This window comes from Leuresthes tenuis, unplaced genomic scaffold (genome assembly GCF_036924035.1).
Source record: "Leuresthes tenuis unplaced genomic scaffold, fLeuTen1.0.hap1 SCAF_18, whole genome shotgun sequence".
NCBI lineage: Eukaryota > Metazoa > Chordata > Actinopteri > Atheriniformes > Atherinopsidae > Leuresthes > Leuresthes tenuis.
In genome coordinates, this window is record NW_027325372.1 from 2,540,065 (window position 1) to 2,561,900 (window position 21,836).

At 45.0% G+C, this 21,836-nt stretch overlaps 1 protein-coding gene across 1 annotated transcript in view; it reads right to left on the bottom strand.

The window, feature by feature from the left end:
* Nucleotides 1–434: 434 nt before the first annotated feature.
* nudcd1 (NudC domain containing 1) overlaps nucleotides 435–21,836 on the bottom strand; it is a 56,565-nt gene continuing 35,163 nt past the window's right edge. The window contains exons 8-10 of the mRNA XM_072370703.1: nucleotides 21,586–21,711; nucleotides 9,531–9,690; nucleotides 435–916 (exon numbers count right to left, since the gene is read on the bottom strand). Of these exons, the coding sequence (XP_072226804.1) occupies nucleotides 627–916; nucleotides 9,531–9,690; nucleotides 21,586–21,711 (576 nt within the window). The 3' untranslated portion in view covers nucleotides 435–626. The remainder of the gene's footprint in view (nucleotides 917–9,530; nucleotides 9,691–21,585; nucleotides 21,712–21,836) is intronic.

The window sequence follows — 21,836 nt, forward strand, 5'->3', positions numbered from 1 at the left end:
CCCACCTTAGCACATCAAAGGAATAGCATACAAGAAAGCCTGAAGTATCCGAGCCTAAATGCCTGTCTGAACGCTGTAAAGGGGAGGGGTGATGATTGAATTTTTAGGCCTCGACTCCATCCGATCCATCCGAGATTGAGGCTTATGCAACAGAAGCCGGCGTGATGTGAGGCATGTTTATGGAGATTTATGGAAATGAATATTCGCCTCTTCCTGTCCTCTGTAATGGCTGTGAAATGAGCCACAGAGAGGGCTTCCCTCAGTGTCCACCTCCCCACTGACCATCTGACAGAAAACCTCCAGCAGCCAGCAGTAAACCACGGATTCATTAGGAGAAATGTGGCTTAAACAGCAACAGCAGAGCATTGAGGGAGCGCCAGGATGTGCATCAACTTTGTTCATTTCAGCAATGAATTCACTTTAAAAGAAAACAATTCTAGAAAATGTTTATTTTTATTAATATTCATTCAGGACATAATTCACTGATTCATACAGAGCACACGAGGAAGGAGCCATCGGACACAGATGAAGCACAGAGGAAGCTTCCTTCAGTCACAGCACATCAGGAAGCTTCATGTTGGAATGGAAACAGCCTCCGAGGAGAGGGACACGCAAGAGTCCGAAATCTAATCATTATTAACCTTTAGAACAAAGAGATTAGCGGAGGTCAGGATGAACAGTCTCTCATTGGTTGCCCTGAAGCCCAGGATTGGCTTGTCGGAGTCCAGGCTGGCCACCTGTTGCTTGGCAACCTGTCCTACCTGACGGCCCTGCTTCCTGTTGAAGAGGACGGTCTCCACCGGCGACGGCTGGCGGTAGATGAACACGCGGCGGAGACACTCGCACAGGGAGGCGTAGGAGAAGTTCGGGGCGCAGGTGGCAAACTTCTTATCCCGCTTGGACGCCTGGACGTAACCTGAGAGAGCAGATCAGAGGTTTATTACATCACAGAGGGGAGCATCCTATGGCGTAACCACGCGTTCTTTGGGGGGGTCGTGTCCCCTCCAATATTGAGAAAATACCAACCTGCCCCCCCCCCCCCCCCCCCCCAATATACAACAGAAAATGTTCAATGTTTTTATCTTTTTTTCCCCCTTGTCCTGTCCAGCTTTACGGCAGCAGAATTGTAGTCTGAATACCTTTGATTCCAAACAGATTTGCTTTGCCAAGGGAAGTTTTATAAATGTAAAGCTCCCCTTGATGCCCATTTATTTATTTCTGTTGACAATATATAACATGTAATAGAACTGAACCGGACCGGGGGACAAGGAAAGAAGAAGAGGAAAGAAGAGGAAACAGAACAAAAATAGAAACAAAAACCAGACAACCAGCTGCTACACCTGTAAAAAAAACAAAACAGACAACAATCCATGGCCTCTGAGGGGAATCCAGCCTTAGCGCCACCAGGAGCACCTGAAAGCAGACAAGCAGAGAAAAAACAAACACACAAACAAACAAAAACAAGCACAAGAAACAGAAATCGCATACAACACAGCTGTGGATATAGATGACCTGAGACGACATGATAATACATCAATTGCTTAGCGACCATGCTACTGGGCTAATGAATGTGTGTGTGTGTGAGAACATGCAACACCCATGGCACAGGTCCTACATGATAACCGTGCTTAGTTATGAGTGTATAAGTGTACAGAGCCACAATCCACAGCCCCCCCCCCAAGCAATCAGAAGCAGGCAGAGAGGGCCACAAGACCCAGGCCACCAGCAGCCCCCACAGAGCACAGAACCCAGGGGGGGGGGTCGTGTCCCCTCTAATATTGAGAAAATACCAACCTGTCCCCCCAATATACAGCAGAAAATATCCAATGTTAATGATTCAAAATGATTCAATGTTAATTGTACAAGATGCAGAGTGTTTCCCTTTTTCTCCATAGTATAAACAGGAGGGAATGTTAGAAAAATTATATAGTTATACTATGAGAAAAGCTGCATGAATAAGAGTTTCTGTGATGTGGGGGGGAGGCCTCCTCCTGTCTTTTGGTTCTCATAATACTATGTAGCAAGCAAAAGTGTTTTAACTGTCTGAACTCGTCTTCCCATAACATTAAATGGCGAGTAATGTATTTTCCCATAACATTGAATGTCCCTGAACGTCCCTTTCCCATAACATTGTGTGGCCAGCAAACATAAACAATTTTGTTAGCAGACAACTCTGAGCCAGCTTCCTGCAGACTTCTTGCAAGAAATAAATGTTTTGTGTTCATCGTATCCAGCGACTCTGAGCCTAATTTTGAGAGAATTTTTCTAACACCGGGGCCGTAACGGCTGCGCGGCGGTCACCGTTGTTGATGCTAACACTCTAGTCAATGAGCGTGACCCACCGGGCGCGCCGCCGTCTCAGCAGCGGCTCTCCTTATCTTTACGTTGGACTTCTACTTTTGACGGAGCCGCAGCTCAACAGAGCAGATTGTACCAGAACAGGAAATCCAACACAGAATCAACAAAATAAACTTCCGCCCCCTTTCAAAATAAAACATAATATCAAGTTTATCACAACTTCACATCAACGTTACGTCACTACCGGTGGTGCCTGCCAGCTGTCAATTAATCAAAGAGTCTGAAAATGGACGACGAGAGACTTTATTGTTGAAGTGGAACAACACACAATAATTTACGACAGATCCTTTTTATAAACTTTTCCACGTCGGAGAAGGAAACGTACGTTCCGAATTATCGCGGGATGTCGCGCGAATACGGCGGGCGATTTAATTTGAAACCACCTCGCGTCGTTCTGCGTTGTCATGGTTACCCAACACTTTTTCGTCAGCCAGTTGAGAAAAGTAAGAAAGTAAAGTAGAGTAAAGAAAGTAAAGTAGAGTAAAGAAAGTGAGAAAGTAGAGTAAAGAAAGTAAAGTAGAGTAAAGAAAGTGAGAAAGTAAAGTAGAGTAAAGAAAGTAAAGTAGAGTAAAGAAAGTGAGAAAGTAAGGTAGATTAAAGAAAGTAAAGTAGAGTAAAGAAAGTAAAGTAGAGTAAAGAAAGTGAGAAAGTAAGGTAGAGTGAAGAAAGTAAAGTAGAGTAAAGAAAGTAAAGTAGAGTAAAGAAAGTAAAGTAGAGTAAAGAAAGTGAGAAAGTAAAGTAGAGTAAAGAAAGTAAAGTAGAGTAAAGAAAGTAAAGTAGAGTAAAGAAAGTGAGAAAGTAAGGTAGAGTAAAGAAAGTAAAGTAGAGTAAAGAAAGTGAGAAAGTAAAGTAGAGTAAAGAAAGTAAAGTAGAGTAAAGAAAGTGAGAAAGTAAGGTAGAGTGAAGAAAGTGAGAAAGTAAGGTAGAGTGAAGAAAGTAAAGTAGAGTAAAGAAAGTAAAGTAGAGTAAAGAAAGTGAGAAAGTAAGGTAGAGTAAAGAAAGTAAAGTAGAGTAAAGAAAGTGAGAAAGTAAGGTAGAGTAAAGAAAGTAAAGTAGAGTAAAGAAAGTGAGAAAGTAAGGTAGAGTAAAGAAAGTAAAGTAGAGTAAAGAAAGTGAGAAAGTAAGGTAGAGTAAAGAAAGTAAAGTAGAGTACAGAAAGTGAGAAAGTAAGGTAGAGTGAAGAAAGTAAAGTAGAGTAAAGAAAGTGAGAAAGTAAGGTAGATTAAAGAAAGTAAAGTAGAGTAAAGAAAGTGAGAAAGTAAAGTAGATTAACGAAAGTAGAGTAAAGAAAGTAAGGTAGAGTGAAGAAAGTAAAGTAGAGTAAAGAAAGTGAGAAAGTAAGGTAGAGTAAAGAAAGTGAGAAAGTAAGGTAGAGTGAAGAAAGTAAAGTAGAGTAAAGAAAGTAAAGTAGAGTAAAGAAAGTGAGAAAGTAAGGTAGAGTAAAGAAAGTAAAGTAGAGTAAAGAAAGTGAGAAAGTAAGGTAAAGAAAGTAAAGTAGAGTAAAGAAAGTGAGAAAGTAAGGTAGAGTAAAGAAAGTAGAGTAAAGAAAGTGAGAAAGTAAGGTAGAGTAAAGAAAGTAAAGTAGAGTACAGAAAGTGAGAAAGTAAGGTAGAGTGAAGAAAGTAAAGTAGAGTAAAGAAAGTGAGAAAGTAAGGTAGATTAAAGAAAGTAAAGTAGAGTAAAGAAAGTGAGAAAGTAAAGTAGATTAACGAAAGTAGAGTAAAGAAAGTAAGGTAGAGTGAAGAAAGTGAGAAAGTAAGGTAGAGTAAAGAAAGTAAGGTAGAGTGAAGAAAGTGAGAAAGTAAAGTAGAGTAAAGAAAGTGAGAAAGTAAGGTAAAGTAATGGAGGATTTGATACCTAAAAAGCAGAAAAAACTGGACCAGCAGCCAAGCATACGCAGTTTTTTCAGACAGTAACAGTGGGGGGGTCAGTCACTGTCTCGGAGAAATTACACTATTTCTTTAGATGTGAATTCACATGGTCAATGTAGTCCTCTAAACTATGTTCTAAATGTCCAAATTTTCATATATAAATATAGAATTGTAGATAATGCAGTTAACTAATTTTTTTTTTATTTGGACCCCCCATGGTTACGCCCTTGGGAGCATCTCACACTAACGAAGCAGCTGCACATGCTGTTTCTCATCATTTTCAGTAATCAGATGTCTCATCTGCCTGATTAGCAAACAGGAAGGAGAAGAAAAACAACCCTAAACGCCGCGCCGATGCAGTCATTCCTAACTACATGAGGCCGCTTTGGCTTTGACGCTCAAGCACGCCTCGGTCTGAGTCACCGGAGTCACTTCAGAGTGTATCAGCAGCGTTTCATTGTCGCCCTCAAATTGGATGATGTATTCCACTCAGAAATGGGCAGGTTGGTGAGAGAAGACAGATGAAGATGTCAGAGGCGTCAAAGCAGAAAATTGAAAAGAAACTCCAGATGCACTCGTTTCAGACGAGAGGACAGAGCTGAGGGGGATAAATTACAGAGAGCGAGGGCCGAAAAGAGACCCGTGGACAAATTTCATCCCATGTTTACTATCCAGAGAAGATTGATGCATTTTGTCAGACTTTACAGGCCGAGCACGGCGTTGTGCTGCTGCCAGTTAACCTGCCGCAACAGGAGCAGCAACTCGCTGACAAAGTTAACAGCAAAAGCCGTCACCATTCATCAAAAATGTCAATTAGGATCCACTGATTCCATCAGCCTCCAGCTGTGATTAATGTCTGCAGACAAACTCCTCAGCAATCCTGCCGAGTTTGGGTGAGACGGTGTGAATAAAGAGTGATTTCTCTTCTGGAAAAGTGTCTGCTTGGATTTTAGATGTAACATAAACTGGCAGCTTTAGTTTGTGCCTCCAACACACAGCAGGTGGTTGGAAAACACACTTACTGCGAATTCACTGGTGACAAAACGTGTGAACATGAGCATCACATTATTTTAAATTCACAGAATAGAATTTAAGATTCTTCTCCTCACATATAAAGCTCTAAATGACCGAGCTCCATCACATCTTAAAGATCTCACAGTTGGATATTTCCCCAACAGAGCACTTTGCTCTCAGGCTGCAGGTTTCCTTGTGGTTCCCAGAGTTTCTAAAAGCAGAATGGGAGGCAGAGCCTTCAGTTATCAGGCCCCTAAAAGCAGAATGGGAGGCAGAGCCTTCAGTTATCAGGCCCCTAAAAGCAGAATGGGAGGCAGAGCCTTCAGTTATCAGGCCCCTAAAAGCAGAATGGGAGGCAGAGCCTTCAGCTATCAGGCCCCTAAAAGCAGAATGGGAGGCAGAGCCTTCAGTTATCAGGCCCCTAAAAGCAGAATGGGAGGCAGAGTCTTCAGTTATCAGGCCCCTAAAAGCAGAATGGGAGGCAGAGCCTTCAGTTATCAGGCCCCTAAAAGCAGAATGGGAGGCAGAGCCTTCAGTTATCAGGCCCCTAAAAGCAGAATGGGAGGCAGAGCCTTCAGTTATCAGGCCCCTAAAAGCAGAATGGGAGGCAGAGCCTTCAGTTATCAGGCCCCTAAAAGCAGAATGGGAGGCAGAGCCTTCAGTTATCAGGCCCCTAAAAGCAGAATGGGAGGCAGAGCCTTCAGTTATCAGGCCCCTAAAAGCAGAATGGGAGGCAGAGCCTTCAGTTATCAGGCCCCTAAAAGCAGAATGGGAGGCAGAGCCTTCAGTTATCAGGCCCCTAAAAGCAGAATGGGAGGCAGAGCCTTCAGTTATCAGGCCCCTAAAAGCAGAATGGGAGGCAGAGCCTTCAGTTATCAGGCCCCTAAAAGCAGAATGGGAGGCAGAGCCTTCAGTTATCAGGCCCCTAAAAGCAGAATGGGAGGCAGAGCCTTCAGTTATCAGGCCCCTAAAAGCAGAATGGGAGGCAGAGCCTTCAGTTATCAGGCCCCTAAAAGCAGAATGGGAGGCAGAGCCTTCAGTTATCAGGGCCCTAAAAGCAGAATGGGAGGCAGAGCCTTCAGTTATCAGGCCCCTAAAAGCAGAATGGGAGGCAGAGCCTTCAGTTATCAGGCCCCTAAAAGCAGAATGGGAGGCAGAGCCTTCAGTTATCAGGCCCCTCTCTGTGGAACCAGCTGCCAGTTTGGCTTCAGGAAGCAGACACCCTCTCTACCTTTAAGATCAGGCTAAAAACTTTCCTTTCTGATAAAGCTTATAGTTAGGGATGGCTCAGGTGAGCCTGAAACATCCCATAGTTCTGCTGCTCTAGGCCCAGACTGCTGGGGGCCTCATCTGTCACACCTTTCCTCACTTTGGTCTCTTTTTCCCCCTGTTTAATTTCTCAAATGATTTTATGTCCCTGTGACATTATTGTGGTTATTAACTTGTGTTTCCCTGTTCCAGCAGGTATCCTTTGAATGGTGTTATGGTGTTTTTCCCCCCTCTTTTCCCTCTTTTCTGTCTTCTCAAACCCCAGCTGGTCCAAGCGGATGGACACCCTTCCTGGTTCTGGTCCTGCCAGAGGTTTCCTCCTGGTTCTGGTCCTGCCAGAGGTTTCCTCCTGGTTCTGGTCCTGCCAGAGGTTTCCTCCTGGTTCTGGTTCTGCCAGAGGTTTCTTCCTGGTTCTGCCAGAGGTTTCTTCCTGGTTCTGGTTCTGCCAGAGGTTTCTTCCTGATATCCTGACTGGAAAGTGGGACGTCTTATTCTCCCGTTCAGGTTGTAAACACAGAGGAATGAAGCGATGGGGAAGCCCAGGTTTAGGCGTGTTTTGAGCCTTGTCTGGAGTGTAAACCATGACCTTCTGGGATGTGATGCTTCACCTCTGAGCCACAGATTGATCTGTTTGGGCTGAGCTCTCAGGCTGTTTCCTGATCGCTCACTCATGCTGAACTAATGCATTTAAATCGGGTCGCTGGCAGTCTGAACCGAGGTGGAAACTCGTGGAGGAAAAGGAGCTGTTGTACTGTCTCTCTGTGGTACTTTGAGTCATTTCATTAAGACTTTGTGGCTCCTTTAACAGCATTATGCCTTTTCCCATTTTTACATTTCTATTCTGGGCCATCTGATATTCAGCTCATTATTCTTTCCCATGCAGTTAATCGTTTGCTAATCAAGTAAATGACACACTTGATTAGTGAAAAACACGACACTCAGCACGTGTAACTGCATTATTCCTCTGCCACTGGGCAGCCACCAGTTGTTTCTGCGTGCGGGTTAAGAGCCTCGCATCACAAAATCCAGACAATCTGTGAGAAAAGGGCAGAATGTGTGTAATTAACAGATGACTTCCGGTGCTTTTTCATCTGTAATGTGCTCATTCTCTTAGTTTTAGCCTCTGGTCCTGATTCCACAACATGCTGGAAGCACTGAGATGAGATTTAGGCCCATGATGAAATCCTTTGAATCCAGATGTGGGGACTTTAAGGTCGCTGATGTTCATTGTCCAACCGGACGGAACATTTTAAAGACGGTGCATGATGGTGACAATGATTTACTGGTACTGAGGGACCCAAAGTGTGCCAAGAAAACACTGCCCACACCATTACATCAGCGGCTCAGCCTGGACTGTGGGTTCAGTGGATTCATGCTGCTGATGTCAAACCGTCAGCTGCCATCTGCAGCCTCAGCAGAAACAGAGACTCATCGGAGCAGCCTGCGATATTCAGTCTTCAGCTGTCAACTCGATCAGACCTGTCCGGCTACCATCCTTCAACGAGGAGTTTCTGTCCATGTGATGCTTTTAGTTTAGTTGGAGGGTCTGGATAGTGTAGTGGTATGATTGCCACCTTCCATGTGGGAGACCTGGGTTCAAATCCCCTGCATGAAAGGTATTATCTTCAGTAGGGGTCCTTAGGCAAGATCCCCTTACCCTACCTGTAAGTCACTTTGTATAAAAGCGTCTGCTAAATGCATAAACAGAAACATAGAGGGTGAGTTTGTGTAAACCCAGATGAGCAACAATCACACAAAGCCATTTTCACTGAGATCTTTTCACCCATCCTGAAGCTTCATGTGAACATGAACTGAACTGGAGACAGAACAGAAGGTTTCTCCTCTAAAGCGATGGCTCCAACACCCTCCAACAGCGATGATGAGGCACCAAACAGGGAGGAGGTCCAAGCACTGACAACCACCTTTACCTCAACACCAAGAAGACAAAATAAATCATTGTTGACTTCCGGAGGTCAACAATGAGGCCACACTGCACCCAGCACCAAGCGTGGAGCGGGTCCCAAACTTTATGTTTCTCGGGCTGCTGGGCTCAGAGGAGCTGGGCTCAGAGGAGCTGGGCTCAGAGGAGCTGGGCTCAGAGGAGCTGGGCTCAGAGGAGCTGGGCTCAGAGGAGCTGGGCTCAGAGGAGCTGGGCTCAGAGGAGCTGGGCTCAGAGGAGCTGGGCTCAGAGGAGCTGGGCTCAGAGGAGCTGGGCTCAGAGGAGCTGGGCTGTGAACGTCCGCCACATCATTAAAAAGGCCCAGCAGCGTCTTTTTCTTCTGAGAACGCTGAAGAGGAACAAACTCCCTCCACTTCTGCTGAAAACCTTTGATCACTGCACAGCAGAGACTGTGCCAGCTGCACTGCATCCGAGAAGAAACGACTCAAGCGGGTCATCAACACTAATCAGTGGATCATTGGAGATCTACTCCAGCCTTCCGACGGGCCACCAAGATCCGGGAAGACCTGGTCCACTCAGGACACTCTTCTCACCAGCCTAACCTCAGGCCTTCCCTCTGACCTTCCCTCGGGCCTCTGGCCTTCCCTCTCCGGCCTTCCCTCTGGCCTTCCCTCTGGCCTTCCCTCTCCGGCCTTCCATCTGACCTTCCCTCCGACCTTCCCCCTCCGACCTCCCCCCTCCGACCTTCCCCTCTCTGGCCTTCCCCCTCCGACCTTCCCCCTCCGACCTCCCCCCTCCGGCCTTCCCTCTGGCCTTCCCTCCGGCCTTCCCTCTCCGGCCTTCCATCTGACCTTCCCTCCGACCTTCCCCCTCCGACCTCCCCCCTCCGACCTCCCCCCTCCGGCCTTCCCTCTGGCCTTCCCTCCGACCTTCCCCCTCCGACCTTCCCTCTGACCTCCCCTTCTGACCTCCCCCCTCTGGCCTTCCCTCCCTCTGTGAAGGCAGTGCTGCAGGAACCATAACCCCCTTGTACGATGACATTAAAGCTTCTTCTTCTCTCTTCATGACGCACGTCTGTGCGTTGCTTCACATTTTGCATAATTAACACAAACTCTTACCCAAAGCATTAAACGTAGCAATGTGCTCCCACATGTCACCGGGCTGGTTTGGCCGGGGCTGCCACACCAGCGCGTCCACATCATGTCGAAGGCAGAGGCAGGGCATCTCAGACGGGTCAACGTCTACTGTGAACAGGTACTGATGGCTCCCAAGGTTCACCTGCAGGAAAAGACAGACATAAAGGAAGGTTTATGCTCTAAATGTTTCCTTATGCAACACACAGATACGGAAGTGGAGACCCGAAGTCTGTTTAAATAGTAAAAGAAAAGGTTTGTCATCTTTTCCTGAGCTCTATTTCATGACCACCGGAAAACGCCATTGGGTAAAGGACAGATGATGGGAAAATGATTAAAAATGTTGGAGAAGATGACCACGGTGCAATGAGTAGTCAACCGCACTGACACCAGCTGTGATGTAAACCCTTAAAGGTCTCATTTCAGCACTGAAACTACGACTGTTCAATAACTATTCTAAAAAAGTGCTTTAGCTGCTGTGTCTGTTGCAGCATGACAAATATCTCATATACAAAGAGATCATCAAGCATTGGCGTAACCACGCATTCTTTGGGGGGGTCGTGTCCCCCCCAATATTGAGAAAATACCAACCTGTCCCCCCCAATATACAGAAGAAAACATGTAAAATGCATGTTCTCCTTTTATGAACCCTGTCAAGGGATCGGTCTCTTGTTATGTCTTATTTATTTTCAACTTATTTCCGTGTGTTACCATGGGAACGTAACGGCTGCGCCGCGGTTACCGTGGGAACGTAACGGCTCAATGAGAGTGACCCACCGGGCCTCAGCAGCGGCTCTCCTTATCTTTACGTTGGACTTCTACTTTTGACGGAGCCGCTGCTCAACAGAGCAGATTGTACCAGAACAGGAAATCCAACACAGAATCAACAAAATAAACTTCCGCCCCCTTTCAAAATAAAAGAACTTAAAACAAAAATAACATTAGACTATTAGACTTTTCATTGTTAATGCACATTTTGAGACATTGACACAATAGAAATGAACCTGGACTTAAAGTCCTCAGCACATTTTTTGTTAAAGGAAAAGTCTGTAATTTGTTACATCATTAGTTGTCCTTATTAAAATATTTCCATAAACATGCTTTGGGTATTTGGTCGTTTTCCATTGGAAGCTGTCCTATTTGCTGCAGTACTACTGGAAGAGCATAACTGCAATTGGTAGGTGTGTTTAAGGTCAGTAAACAGTAAGCAACTAACCAAAACAAAGTGGGGGGGCAGTCACTGTCTCGGAGAAATTACACTATTCCTTTAGATGTGAACTTACATGGTCAATGTAGTCCTCTAAACTATGTTCTAAACGTCCAATTCTTCATATATAAATAAAGAATTGTAGATAATGCACTTAACAATTTTGTTTTTCTTGGACCCCCCCAATGTCTAAACCATGGTTACGCCCTTGTCATCAAGGTTCATAATTAAGATTAATAAATTACTTTCTACAGTAGGAACACCGGAGAGGAGTTCCTGTGTTAATTATTACTTTCATACTTTATAACTTTCAGTATTTTACCCGCAGTGCATCAGGTTAACTGACCAATCAGAGGTTTTACTGTTCCATCGTCCGTCTGTTTTCACTCTTTATCGGTTTTTACTGCCCACACATTTATTGCTAAAAGTAACACGTCTGTTTGGGACAACCACATGCACTGAATGTGCCGTTGCCCCGGCAATTTGAAGAAAGTTTATGGCGGACATAAAGCCAATAAAAGGCTCTGAACCAACAGAAATGTGCGATTTCTCAGTGGATAGATAATTTCAAGCATGTCGACATCATTTGACTGAAACTGGGGAGTCAATTAGGCTGCGTCACAACAAGAAAAACCAAGAAAACAAGACAGAGAGCAGGAGTCTGGATTCAGAAATGTGTCATTGAGTCATTTGTGCCATTGAGGGGATTGAAATTTATATTTTTAGCCGCTCGCAGCTCAGTATTAACAACTTCTGTTCAGAAGCCATAAAGCAGCCGCTGACAGATGGCAAACCTTCAGGTGACGAACGTAGCTACGAGCCGGCATGACGTCTGAGGGTAGGTGGCTCAGTCAGTCTGTTCATTCCTTCACTGACGGCACATTCCCATAAATCCCTGGAACAACAGAGGGAGCGCTGTGTGTGAACTTCTGTAAATATGTAAAGTTTTATGACACAGTGGTGGTAGCTGGCATCTAATATAATTTATCTGGCAGGATATGTGCAGCTCGGTGTGAGAGAGATGATGAATCCAAGAAAAAATAGAAATATGATGCAAGACAGAGACAAAAGTCAGTGATCCAATCACAAGTGGACATCTTTAAATGCAGGTGTGAACGTGTTCAGGATCCCTCCGCCAGGATCCCTCCACCAGGATCCCTCCGCCAGGATCCTTCCGCCTATATTCGGAGGCGTTCCAGGATCCCTCCACCAGGATCCCTCCGCCAGGATCCTTCCGCCTATATTCGGAGGCGTTCCAGGATCCCTCCACCAGGATCCCTCCGCCAGGATCCTTCCGCCTATATTCGGAGGCGTTCCAGGATCCCTCCACCAGGATCCCTCCGCCAGGATCCTTCCGCCTATATTCGGAGGCGTTCCAGGATCCCTCCGCCAGGATCCTTCCGCCTATATTCGGAGGCGTTCCAGGATCCCTCCGCCTATATTCGGAGGCGTTCCAGGATCCCTCCGCCTATATTCGGAGGCGTTCCAGGATCCCTCCGCCTATATTCGGAGGCGTTCCAGGATCCCTCCGCCTATATTCGGAGGCGCTCTAGGATTCGGAGGCGCTCCAGGATCCGGAGGCGCTCCAGGATCCTTCTGCCTATATTCGGAGGCGCTCTAGGATTCGGAGGCGCTCCAGGATCCCTCCACCAGGATCCCTCCACCAGGATCCCTCCACCAGGATCCCTCCACCAGGATCCCTCCACCAGGATCCCTCCGCTTATATTCGGAGGTGCTCCAGGATCCTTCCGCCAGGATCCTTCCGCCTATATTCGGAGGCGCTCTAGGATTCGGAGGCGCTCCAGGATCCCTCCACCAGGATCCCTCCGCCTATATTCGGAGGCGCTCTAGGATTCGGAGGCGCTCCAGGATCCTTCCGCTTATATTCGGAGGCGCTCCAGGATCCGGAGGCGCTCCAGGATCCTTCCGCCAGGATCCTTCCGCCTATATTCGGAGGCGCTTCAGGATCCCTCCGTCCAACACGAATAGAACCTGTTTATCCCCACTTGAAGCATTTAGAAGGGAGAGAATATGTGAACTGATGACTAATTTGAAATGTCTCAGCAGGAGACATTTTTCTGGGGAAAATATCAGTATTTCTGAGTTTCCTCAATAGTGTGAGAACTTTAAGGCCAAGAGATTCACAGCTATGCTGAGTAAAATACTGAAAACACAACAATAAGACCGGATGTTGTGGTTTAATCTATCTTCAGACATCCCTCTGATTGTGTTTCCCTTGTTTTTTTTTACCTTTTTACATGTTATATCTGCAGCCATTGAGCGCAGACACTGGCCAGTGACAGAGTGTGGGAGCTGAGACCATAAAAACACAGAAGTTAGCTTAAATCACTCATCTGGACTTATCAGAACTTCAGAAGTGCACAGTTCTGAGTTCATTCAACGATTATTCACACATCAACATGCGTCAGATTCACCTGATGTGAGAAACACATGAGCATAAAACACATGATTCGTGCTTTTACGGCGTCAGCGTGCACAGATGTGTGCACAGATGCTGCAAATAAGCTGTTGGTCTGAAAACCTGAGATTCAAAGCCTTTAACGATACACAGAAAGTAGAACCGACCCCAACCAGAAAAGAGTTTCACACTGAAAGAACGCTGGAATATTCTGAAGTCACAACCCATTACTTGCAATCTATTTCATCCAAAACACTGTAACATGTTCATAAATGGAAGTTGGACGGTATTATGTGTGTGACTGATTTAATAAGAAACGATGAAAAACATCTTATCACAGGAACCATCAGAACTTTTAGTGCACGAGGCAGACATGAGGTCAGAGCTGGAGAAGTTCTCTCCGTTCTACTGAAAAATCTCATCTTCCAACTCTAATGCTGGGCTCACAGCAAACGATTTCCACAGTCCCAGACTAAAAACTGGAGTCTTTAGGAGTCCAACTGGAGTCTTTAGGAGTCTAACTGGAGCCTTTAGGAGTCTAACTGGAGTCTTTAGGAGTCCAACTGGAGCCTTTAGGAGTCTAACTGGAGTCTAACTGGAGTCTTTAGGAGTCTAACTGGAGTCTTTAGGAGTCTAACTGGAGTCTTTAGGAGTCTAACTGGAGTCTTTAGGAGTCTAACTGGAGTCTTTAGGAGTCTAACTGGAGCCTTTAGGAGTCTAACTGGAGCCTTTAGGAGTCTAACTGGAGTCTTTAGGAGTCTAACTGGAGCCTTTAGGAGTCTAACTGGAGTCTAACTGGAGTCTTTAGGAGTCTAACTGGAGTCTAACTGGAGTCTTTAGGAGTCTAACTGGAGTCTTTAGGAGTCTAACTGGAGTCTTTAGGAGTCTAACTGGAGCCTTTAGGAGTCTAACTGGAGTCTTTAGGAGTCTAACTGGAGCCTTTAGGAGTCTAACTGGAGCCTTTAGGAGTCTAACTGGAGTCTCGGCGCGCTCCCGTCATCTGGATCGTTAAGTTTAAGGCGGTAATCTGCGTTAAGTTTAAGGTGGTAATCTGCGTTAAGTTTAAGGTGGTAATCTGCGTTAAGTTTAAGGCGGTAATCTGCGTTAAGTTTAAAGTGGTAATCTGCGTTAAATTTAAGGTGGTAATCTGCAGTCTGCAGATTGCGTTTCATACCAGATTCTCCCCAGTTTTGGGCTCACAGCAAACGATTTCCACAGTCCCAGACTAAAAACTTTCTTTAGGAGTCTAACTGGAGTCTTTAGGAGTCTAACTGGAGTCTCGGCGCGCTCCTGTCACCTCGATCGTTAAGTTTAAGGTGGTAATCTGCGTTAAATTTAAGGCGGTAATCTGCGTTAAGTTTAAGGTGGTAATCTGCGTTAAGTTTAAGGCGGTAATCTGCGTTAAGTTTAAGGCGGTAATCTGCGTTAAGTTTAAGGTGGTAATCTGCGTTAAATTTAAGGCGGTAATCTGCGTTAAATTTAAGGTGGTAATCTGCAGTCTGCAGATTGCGTTTCATACCAGATTCTCCCCAGTTTTGGGCTCATATCAAACGTGTTTAATATTATCGCAGAAACACAATCAACAGCCAATAGATGAGCTCTGACAGCATCAGAAACAGGAAAGCAGACAGTCAATAACAAACATGTCGGCGGACGCAGAAGAACGAGCGACCAGCAGGTGAAAATGGACTGTCCGTGCCCATATTCTGAGGCATTTTCTCTTCTTTTTGTTGGGTTTTTCACTACAAACCACTGCACAGACCAGAGCAGCTGCAGCTAAAAGCTGCTTCTCCTCCATTTTTATAAAACTTCTGCTGAGCATGATGGGAGAAAAAAACTAAATATCTAGTTGCAGTCTTGTAAATAGTGACAAGATTCACAGTGTTTGTAAAATCTTTAGTCTGAGGCGAGTCTGGGACTAAAACCCCTGAACACGAGTCTTTAGATGTGAGCTGATAGTCTTTCAAAGTCTTTTCTAAGTCTTTTCTGGTGTGTGGGGGGGGGGGCATTAAACAACTCAACGAGTTTCTTCTTTCTTTTCTTTTCTGCGTTTGACCAAAGCAAACAGTTTCATCTTTAGCCGTTCTTGTGTTTGTGTTGTTTTTATTGACAGATTTAAATAGCTGGTCCCAAATGTTCCCTCCCAGAGTGTTTTTTACGCTCTTCTTCGTGGCCAACAGCCACCTCCAAAGCTGTGCTGAGCAGCATGAGATGCAACCATAAAAGTGCCTGCATCTGTCCTCGCTCCTCTGACCTCACAGGAGAATGTCCCTGACGTACATCTGAATAGCTCTGCTGCTATTCGAGCCCGACTCCTTTTGTTTGGAGAGAAAAGCACTGTTGTGACATCTGACTGTTCACACCGCTCCCTCACATCCTGCAGAACCAAACGCCAACACGCCTCCGAGGCTGTCAGGCAGCGCCGTCGCCCTCATCTCAAAAACACATCTGACAGGCATTGAAAACTCCCCACAAACAAACCCACATGTTGCACACCATGACAACCCGCTTAGAAAGCCATCATTCTCCAGCGCTCTCCTCTCCGAAACTCATTTTCTGTCCACTCGTGGTCGACTTGGAGGGAGCGGCAGACTCAGTTAACGCCTCAGACTGATCGAGGTGACCGACAGCGACGCCCGGGTCATGATTTTCAAATAAAAACAAAAAAAAAACACACATCACACTTCAATCTGAGGGCCGAGTCAATGCTGATGTCATTACACCCACAGCCTATAAAAAGTGATTTCATTGATTAGTTCGCGCTCCATTCATCGCTCGTCATCCTGTGAAATAAAGTGCTCCTTTGAGTCCTGACATCTGGCATTTCTAATCAACCTAAAGCCCCCCCCCCAGCCCCCGAAAAAAGAATCACTTCTGATGTAAAATGAGATTTCTGACTGGCCAAATTGCTTTGAGCATCGAGCACCGTCGGGTAAAGACTGTGGAGGCGAGTCTTTACCCGACGGTGCTCCACAAGAAGCATTAACCGTCATTAATGTTCGTCAGCATCAACACAAAACCTCCACCGTTGGCAATAATCCACAGAAGTGACGCTGGAAGGTGTCTGAGAAGGTAAAACGTCTCACTTAGAAAGGGTTTAGTCCACCTGAGATGTACCTCCGTCTTTATCTGAGGGGGGGGACTGCGGATGCTGACTGGTTTTAGTAAGAAATCACCATGACAACACGATACATTCATTTGAGAAAAAGACGCTCTTATAATTCTTAAAAAAGGTTTTTATATACAAAGGCACGGATTTATGCTTCGTTTTAGTTGGATAAATAATGAAAAGCTGCAGAATATAATGAGTTTTTGGTCATCTGAGGTTGTTTTTAATTCATTTTCAGACCTGATGACTGACTTTTTATTATGTTTCGACACAGAAAGTCTTAGAACTGAATGGGGGTGCACTTTCTTTTTCACGAGATGATATATAAAAGTAACTCAGGAAACTACAGAAAACACTGAGCTAAAACACAATGAGAACATGAAGCCTCTTTCTCACAAGCAAACAAACCTTTAGAGTCTGTATTTTCATCTCTGGAACTGAGGAGTGTCGTTAATTCTGCCTTCAAACCAGAGCTCATGAGAGCAGTGAAACTGCAGGTTTCCTTGTGGTTCCCAGAGTTTCTAAAAGCAGAATGGGAGGCAGAGCCTTCAGTTATCAGGCCCCTAAAAGCAGAATGGGAGGCAGAGCCTTCAGTTATCAGGCCCCTAAAAGCAGAATGGGAGGCAGAGCCTTCAGTTATCAGGCCCCTAAAAGCAGAATGGGAGGCAGAGCCTTCAGTTATCAGGCCCCTAAAAGCAGAATGGGAGGCAGAGCCTTCAGTTATCAGGCCCCTCTCTGTGGAACCAGCTGCCAGTTTGGCTTCAGGAAGCAGACACCCTCTCTACCTTTAAGATCAGGCTGAAACTTTCCTTTCTGATAAAGCTTATAGTTAGGGATGGCTCAGGTGAGCCTGAAACATCCCATAGTTCTGCTGCTATAGGCCCAGCCTGCTGGGAAATATGTAAATATGTACAAATGAATGTTTTATGATCTAAAGAAACACTTAAGTTTAAACAACCAGATTCCAGGACATTTTAGGCCCATTTTCAGTCGAACGGGCAGATTTTATTTGACTGTTTATGCAGCTGATTTCTGTTTAGAGCGATGTGAAGGATCTGCCCTGCTAACATAAGCAGAAGAGCAGCTGTAAAGATTATTTAGCTCATTTTAGAGATTTTATTTGTGTGAGATGAGTTACGTGGATACAACTGTGGATCTGTTTAAAGAGGCTTTGAACTTTCTGCTTCGAAAGAATACTGAGCAAAGGAGGACGTCTGCATTGTTCTGAAGGGTCACTGAGATCGTAAACTGGTCAAATTTAATTACTGTCAAAAAGATTTAAAGGCAACCATGTTTCATTGGGTCCAACTGCTGAGGAAGGCCAAGAGAAAGCGTCAGAAACAAGAGGAACGGAGCGTTTCTGGTCAGCACGATGATGGTCTGCACGCTTCTAAATGACTTGTACCTGCTGCTTTAGATGAAAAGCTTTTAGTGGCAGCTCTTTCTTTGCATCAAAGGGATTATACGCTTTGTAAATGGTGGCAGGAGGTGAGAGGCTGATGTCTGTTACAACATGTTCCTGGAAGGCTGCGTCTCCTTTGTCTTTTACAGTGGGAGGACGGATGTCTCAGACCCTCTTTCAAGTGTTTTATTCAACTGTGAAGCAACAGGTTTCATCAAACACGCTTTACGATCATTAACCTGTGACGAGGAAGCCAGTTTAGCTTGGATATCACTTTTAATTAGTCCCAAAACGTCATCTGAAACCAGATAATTCACACACTGCATGCTGTGAATCACAGCGACACCTGAGAGGAGGCCAGCTTCACACAATGGCATGAAAACAAGCCATCATGCAGGCCTATTTACATACATTTCACACAAAAGCTCTGAGAAAAAATGCTAAAAAGATCTGTGACAGATCTGAAGCACTGAGTCAGTTACTGTGCTAAAACTTTAACACAAAGACTGAGCATGTTTGCTACAGAATAATGTTTAAAAGGCATACTTTTGTCATCATTAGCTGACATTAGTTGTGTATCTAAGTCTAATGCTGTAGAAGTCAATAGAAGTCATTGACAGACTCTTTATGAGGAGCTGATCAAGTTTATTCCAGCCCAGAAAATTAAAGATCTGAAAAATGAAGCCAATGCAGCCTCAGAGCTGCATTCTGTCAAATGACCAGCAGGTGGCGGAGCAAAGAGCAACTGACAGTGAAACAGGTGGGGGGTGAAAGCAGGATGTGGACCTACTGCTTCGGATCCAGGACTTTCACCACAGAGAGGACCAGCTGTGGAAATGACTGCAGGAGTTTTAGGAGGAGAGACTGAAGACCGAAGCCACAGAAAAACATGACTTTTTCTCAACCTTTTATGAGCAGCTGTGCCTGATAAAATGGCCGATAAAATGCATCCCTAGTGACATCATTTAAATGTAAAAGAAATATGAATGTAAAAGCCCATTGATGGATGGATCTTTATAATTTAAAATTATTACCATTTCATTTCAGATGCTTTTATCGATAATCAAAGAAACTCTTTGAAATGATAAAGCCTCTGCACTTCTTTTTATTAAGGAGGTATTGCAGATGTGACCAGTGGAAATGGCTCAGCTGGCATCAGTACGTCAAAAAAAGGTGCTAAATTAAAAAGAGCAGCTTGAATTTTAAGCTGAAAGGTTTTATGGAAAAGGTCAGGCGTGCGGCTGAAGCATTAGGCTGAAAGCAACCACAGCAACTCAAGAATAGAGATATTTAAGGCGAACAAAGGAACATGCGGCCACTCACTTCCATACATTCACATGTTCACACACATGTGCACCAAACAGAAGAGGCCGTCCTTCAAAAGGCTGATGGAAAAGGAACAAGGATCCCTCCCATTTAAGAGCAGCAGCTTGTCCGGCTGCACTATTTGCAGAGTAAATGGAGGGAGAATCATTAAAGGACTCGCATGCACATCAGGCCCTTCATCACAGAAACGCTGTGCTGTATATTCACGTATTATCCGTCTTTCATTGAATAATGAAAGGCTGTATTTGTTGTAAGAGTTTTTGTGTTGGGAAATGACTCACCATAAACAGAAATCAGCCATGGACACAGACCGCTGCTTACAAATGAAAAGAGCTTTAAAAATCTGCTGCATGTGAGGTTTGAAAGAAGCAAAATATCCATTTATGCCCGTTATTCAGTCTCCATTCTGTGAAAAAGCTACTTAAAGAAAAGTATCTTGAAGCAGAGGATTTCTACACTCTACAGTTTTTGTGTCCTTGAGCCTGGTTCTTTGTGAATAAAACAGATCACATCTTCAGGAGAAACTGCCACCTGGGGCAAAAAAACAGGGCATCAAACCATTTGTTTGATAAAGAAAAACTTATCTTTGCTTCTCTGGCAAAAGCACGAACTAATAGTTCAAAATAGGCATTTCCCAGAAGATCTTTGTGTCCTTTCTAGCCACAAGAGTGAAATAGCCGTGTATGAAACCATCGCTTTGCTGCAGAATTAAATCATTCACATATCGATGGAAGATGGAGGCCGATGACATTTCCTTTTGTCACCGTGAGGATTCTTTATCATGAAGAGTGTCACACTGGAGCAGCACTTAAAGGGGAAGTTTTAAACCTGGACCTTATTTCTGGCATGAAATACGTTCATCTACTCACTGAGAACAGTTTGGTGAAAGTCGGCGTCCTTCGGAAGATATTTAGATAACTGGAGATCCATATAACGGAGTGAACGGGGCTTAGAGGATGCAGCCTCTAAATAAGGCATTATCTGTCTTTATTTCACCAATACTTTAAGAAGAATGAATGAATGAACGTGTGCTATAGCTCTGTTAGCTCATAGCTGCTGTGTTGTTGTTATTGGCGGCTATCGGGGGGCTTATAGAGGCTTTCTACACACTCGTCTACTGGGATGATGTCATTGACGCCCCCCTGCAGCACAGCTCATCCACTCCGGTAAGAACGTCCATCTTACTCAAAGTTGTCGTCCACGTTGTCAAAATCTGATAAATATCCTGCCATGTTGCACAAAACTATCAGCAGCAAACTCTGTGTGAAGTTAGCCGACTGTCACAGAGCACGGAGTGAATAAACTGTGCTGCAGGGGGGCGTGTGGATGAAGTGGTCCCAGTAGAGTGCCTGTGTAGAAATCCCTCCGTTAGCTCTCCTATAGCTGCAAGTAGCAGAACTCTGGTATTTTTAATCCTTATTTCTGGCATGAAATACGTTCATCTACTCACCGAGAACAGTTTGGTGAAAGTCGGCGTCCTTCGGAAGATATTTAGATAACTGGAGATCCATATAACGGAGTGAACGGGGCTTAGAGGATGCAGCCTCTAAATAAGGCATTATCTGTCTTTATTTCACCAATACTTTAAGAAGAATGAATGAATGAACGTGTGCTATAGCTCTGTTAGCTCATAGCTGCTGTTATGTGGCTACTTGCAGCTATAGGAGAGCTAACGGAGGGATTTCTACACAGGCACTCTACTGGGACCACTTCATCCACACGCCCCCCTGCAGCACAGTTTATTCACTCCGTGCTCTGTGACAGTCGGCTAACTTCACACAGAGTTTGCTGCTGATAGTTTTGTGCAACATGGCAGGATATTTATCAGATTTTGACAATGTGAACGACGACTTTGAGTAAGATGGACGTCCTTACCAGTAGTTCTTTTGTTCTCTGCAGAAAAAGGTACAACAGGTACTGCACCTGCAGTCTGAACCTGACCTAAAACAACCCGCATTCCACCTGCTCAACGGGACATAAGCAAACGCACTGCAGCGTTTCAGTTAAAGCGCTGCTGTTAAGCACAATCAATACTGAAAATACTAAAAATAATGAAACCGCTGCTCTAAAAGCCTTCAGTTGATAAACGCCACATGCAGCAGCTGAAAGAGGCAACCCAGAAGGAATTCTGTTTTTCTGCTATGACAAAGGTGCCGTATCGACGCAGAGCATTTCTAAATCAGAGGAAAGACTGCATCAAGTCTCTTTTTGTCCACACAGGCCGACGACTTTCTCCACACGAAAGTAAAGAGTCGATAAGTGACTCAGCTGGGACTGGATATGACACAGAAACAAGAAGGAAAGCTGGACTCGGGACATCAGAAATCAAACATCTCTTCCAAAAGATGTCGACAAAATGACTTCTTAAGTGACAGGTTACCACTGGGTCACCATGGTTACCGACTACAACAGCTCAGCTTCACGCTAGTCGGGTCACAAGGATGAGCAGTGGAGTACATGATGGTCTGCACTGGAGCTCTGTGGTCAAATAGCTCATCACTGGGGAAGAGGCCGAATATAAACGTGAAGTCGCTGAGCATCGGGAGGCCAGCAGTGGAAGGGAAAAGTGTTACTCACCACCTGAGTGGGCCTGAGGGATTCTTCATCAAAGTGTGTGAGACTGGAGCTGTCTTCTGGAAACCCATCACAGTCCTCCAGCTCCTGAGAGTTACAGGGGGGCTTGTCCCCGTCAGGGTTTGCATTCTGGACACAAAGCAGAGACAGAAGCCATGGGTACGCTTGTTTTGCATTTATTAACATCTAAAAGCTTTGATTTGCACAGGAGGCCTTGAGTGGGTCCGGATGATAATGATGAAGGGTGAGGGTAG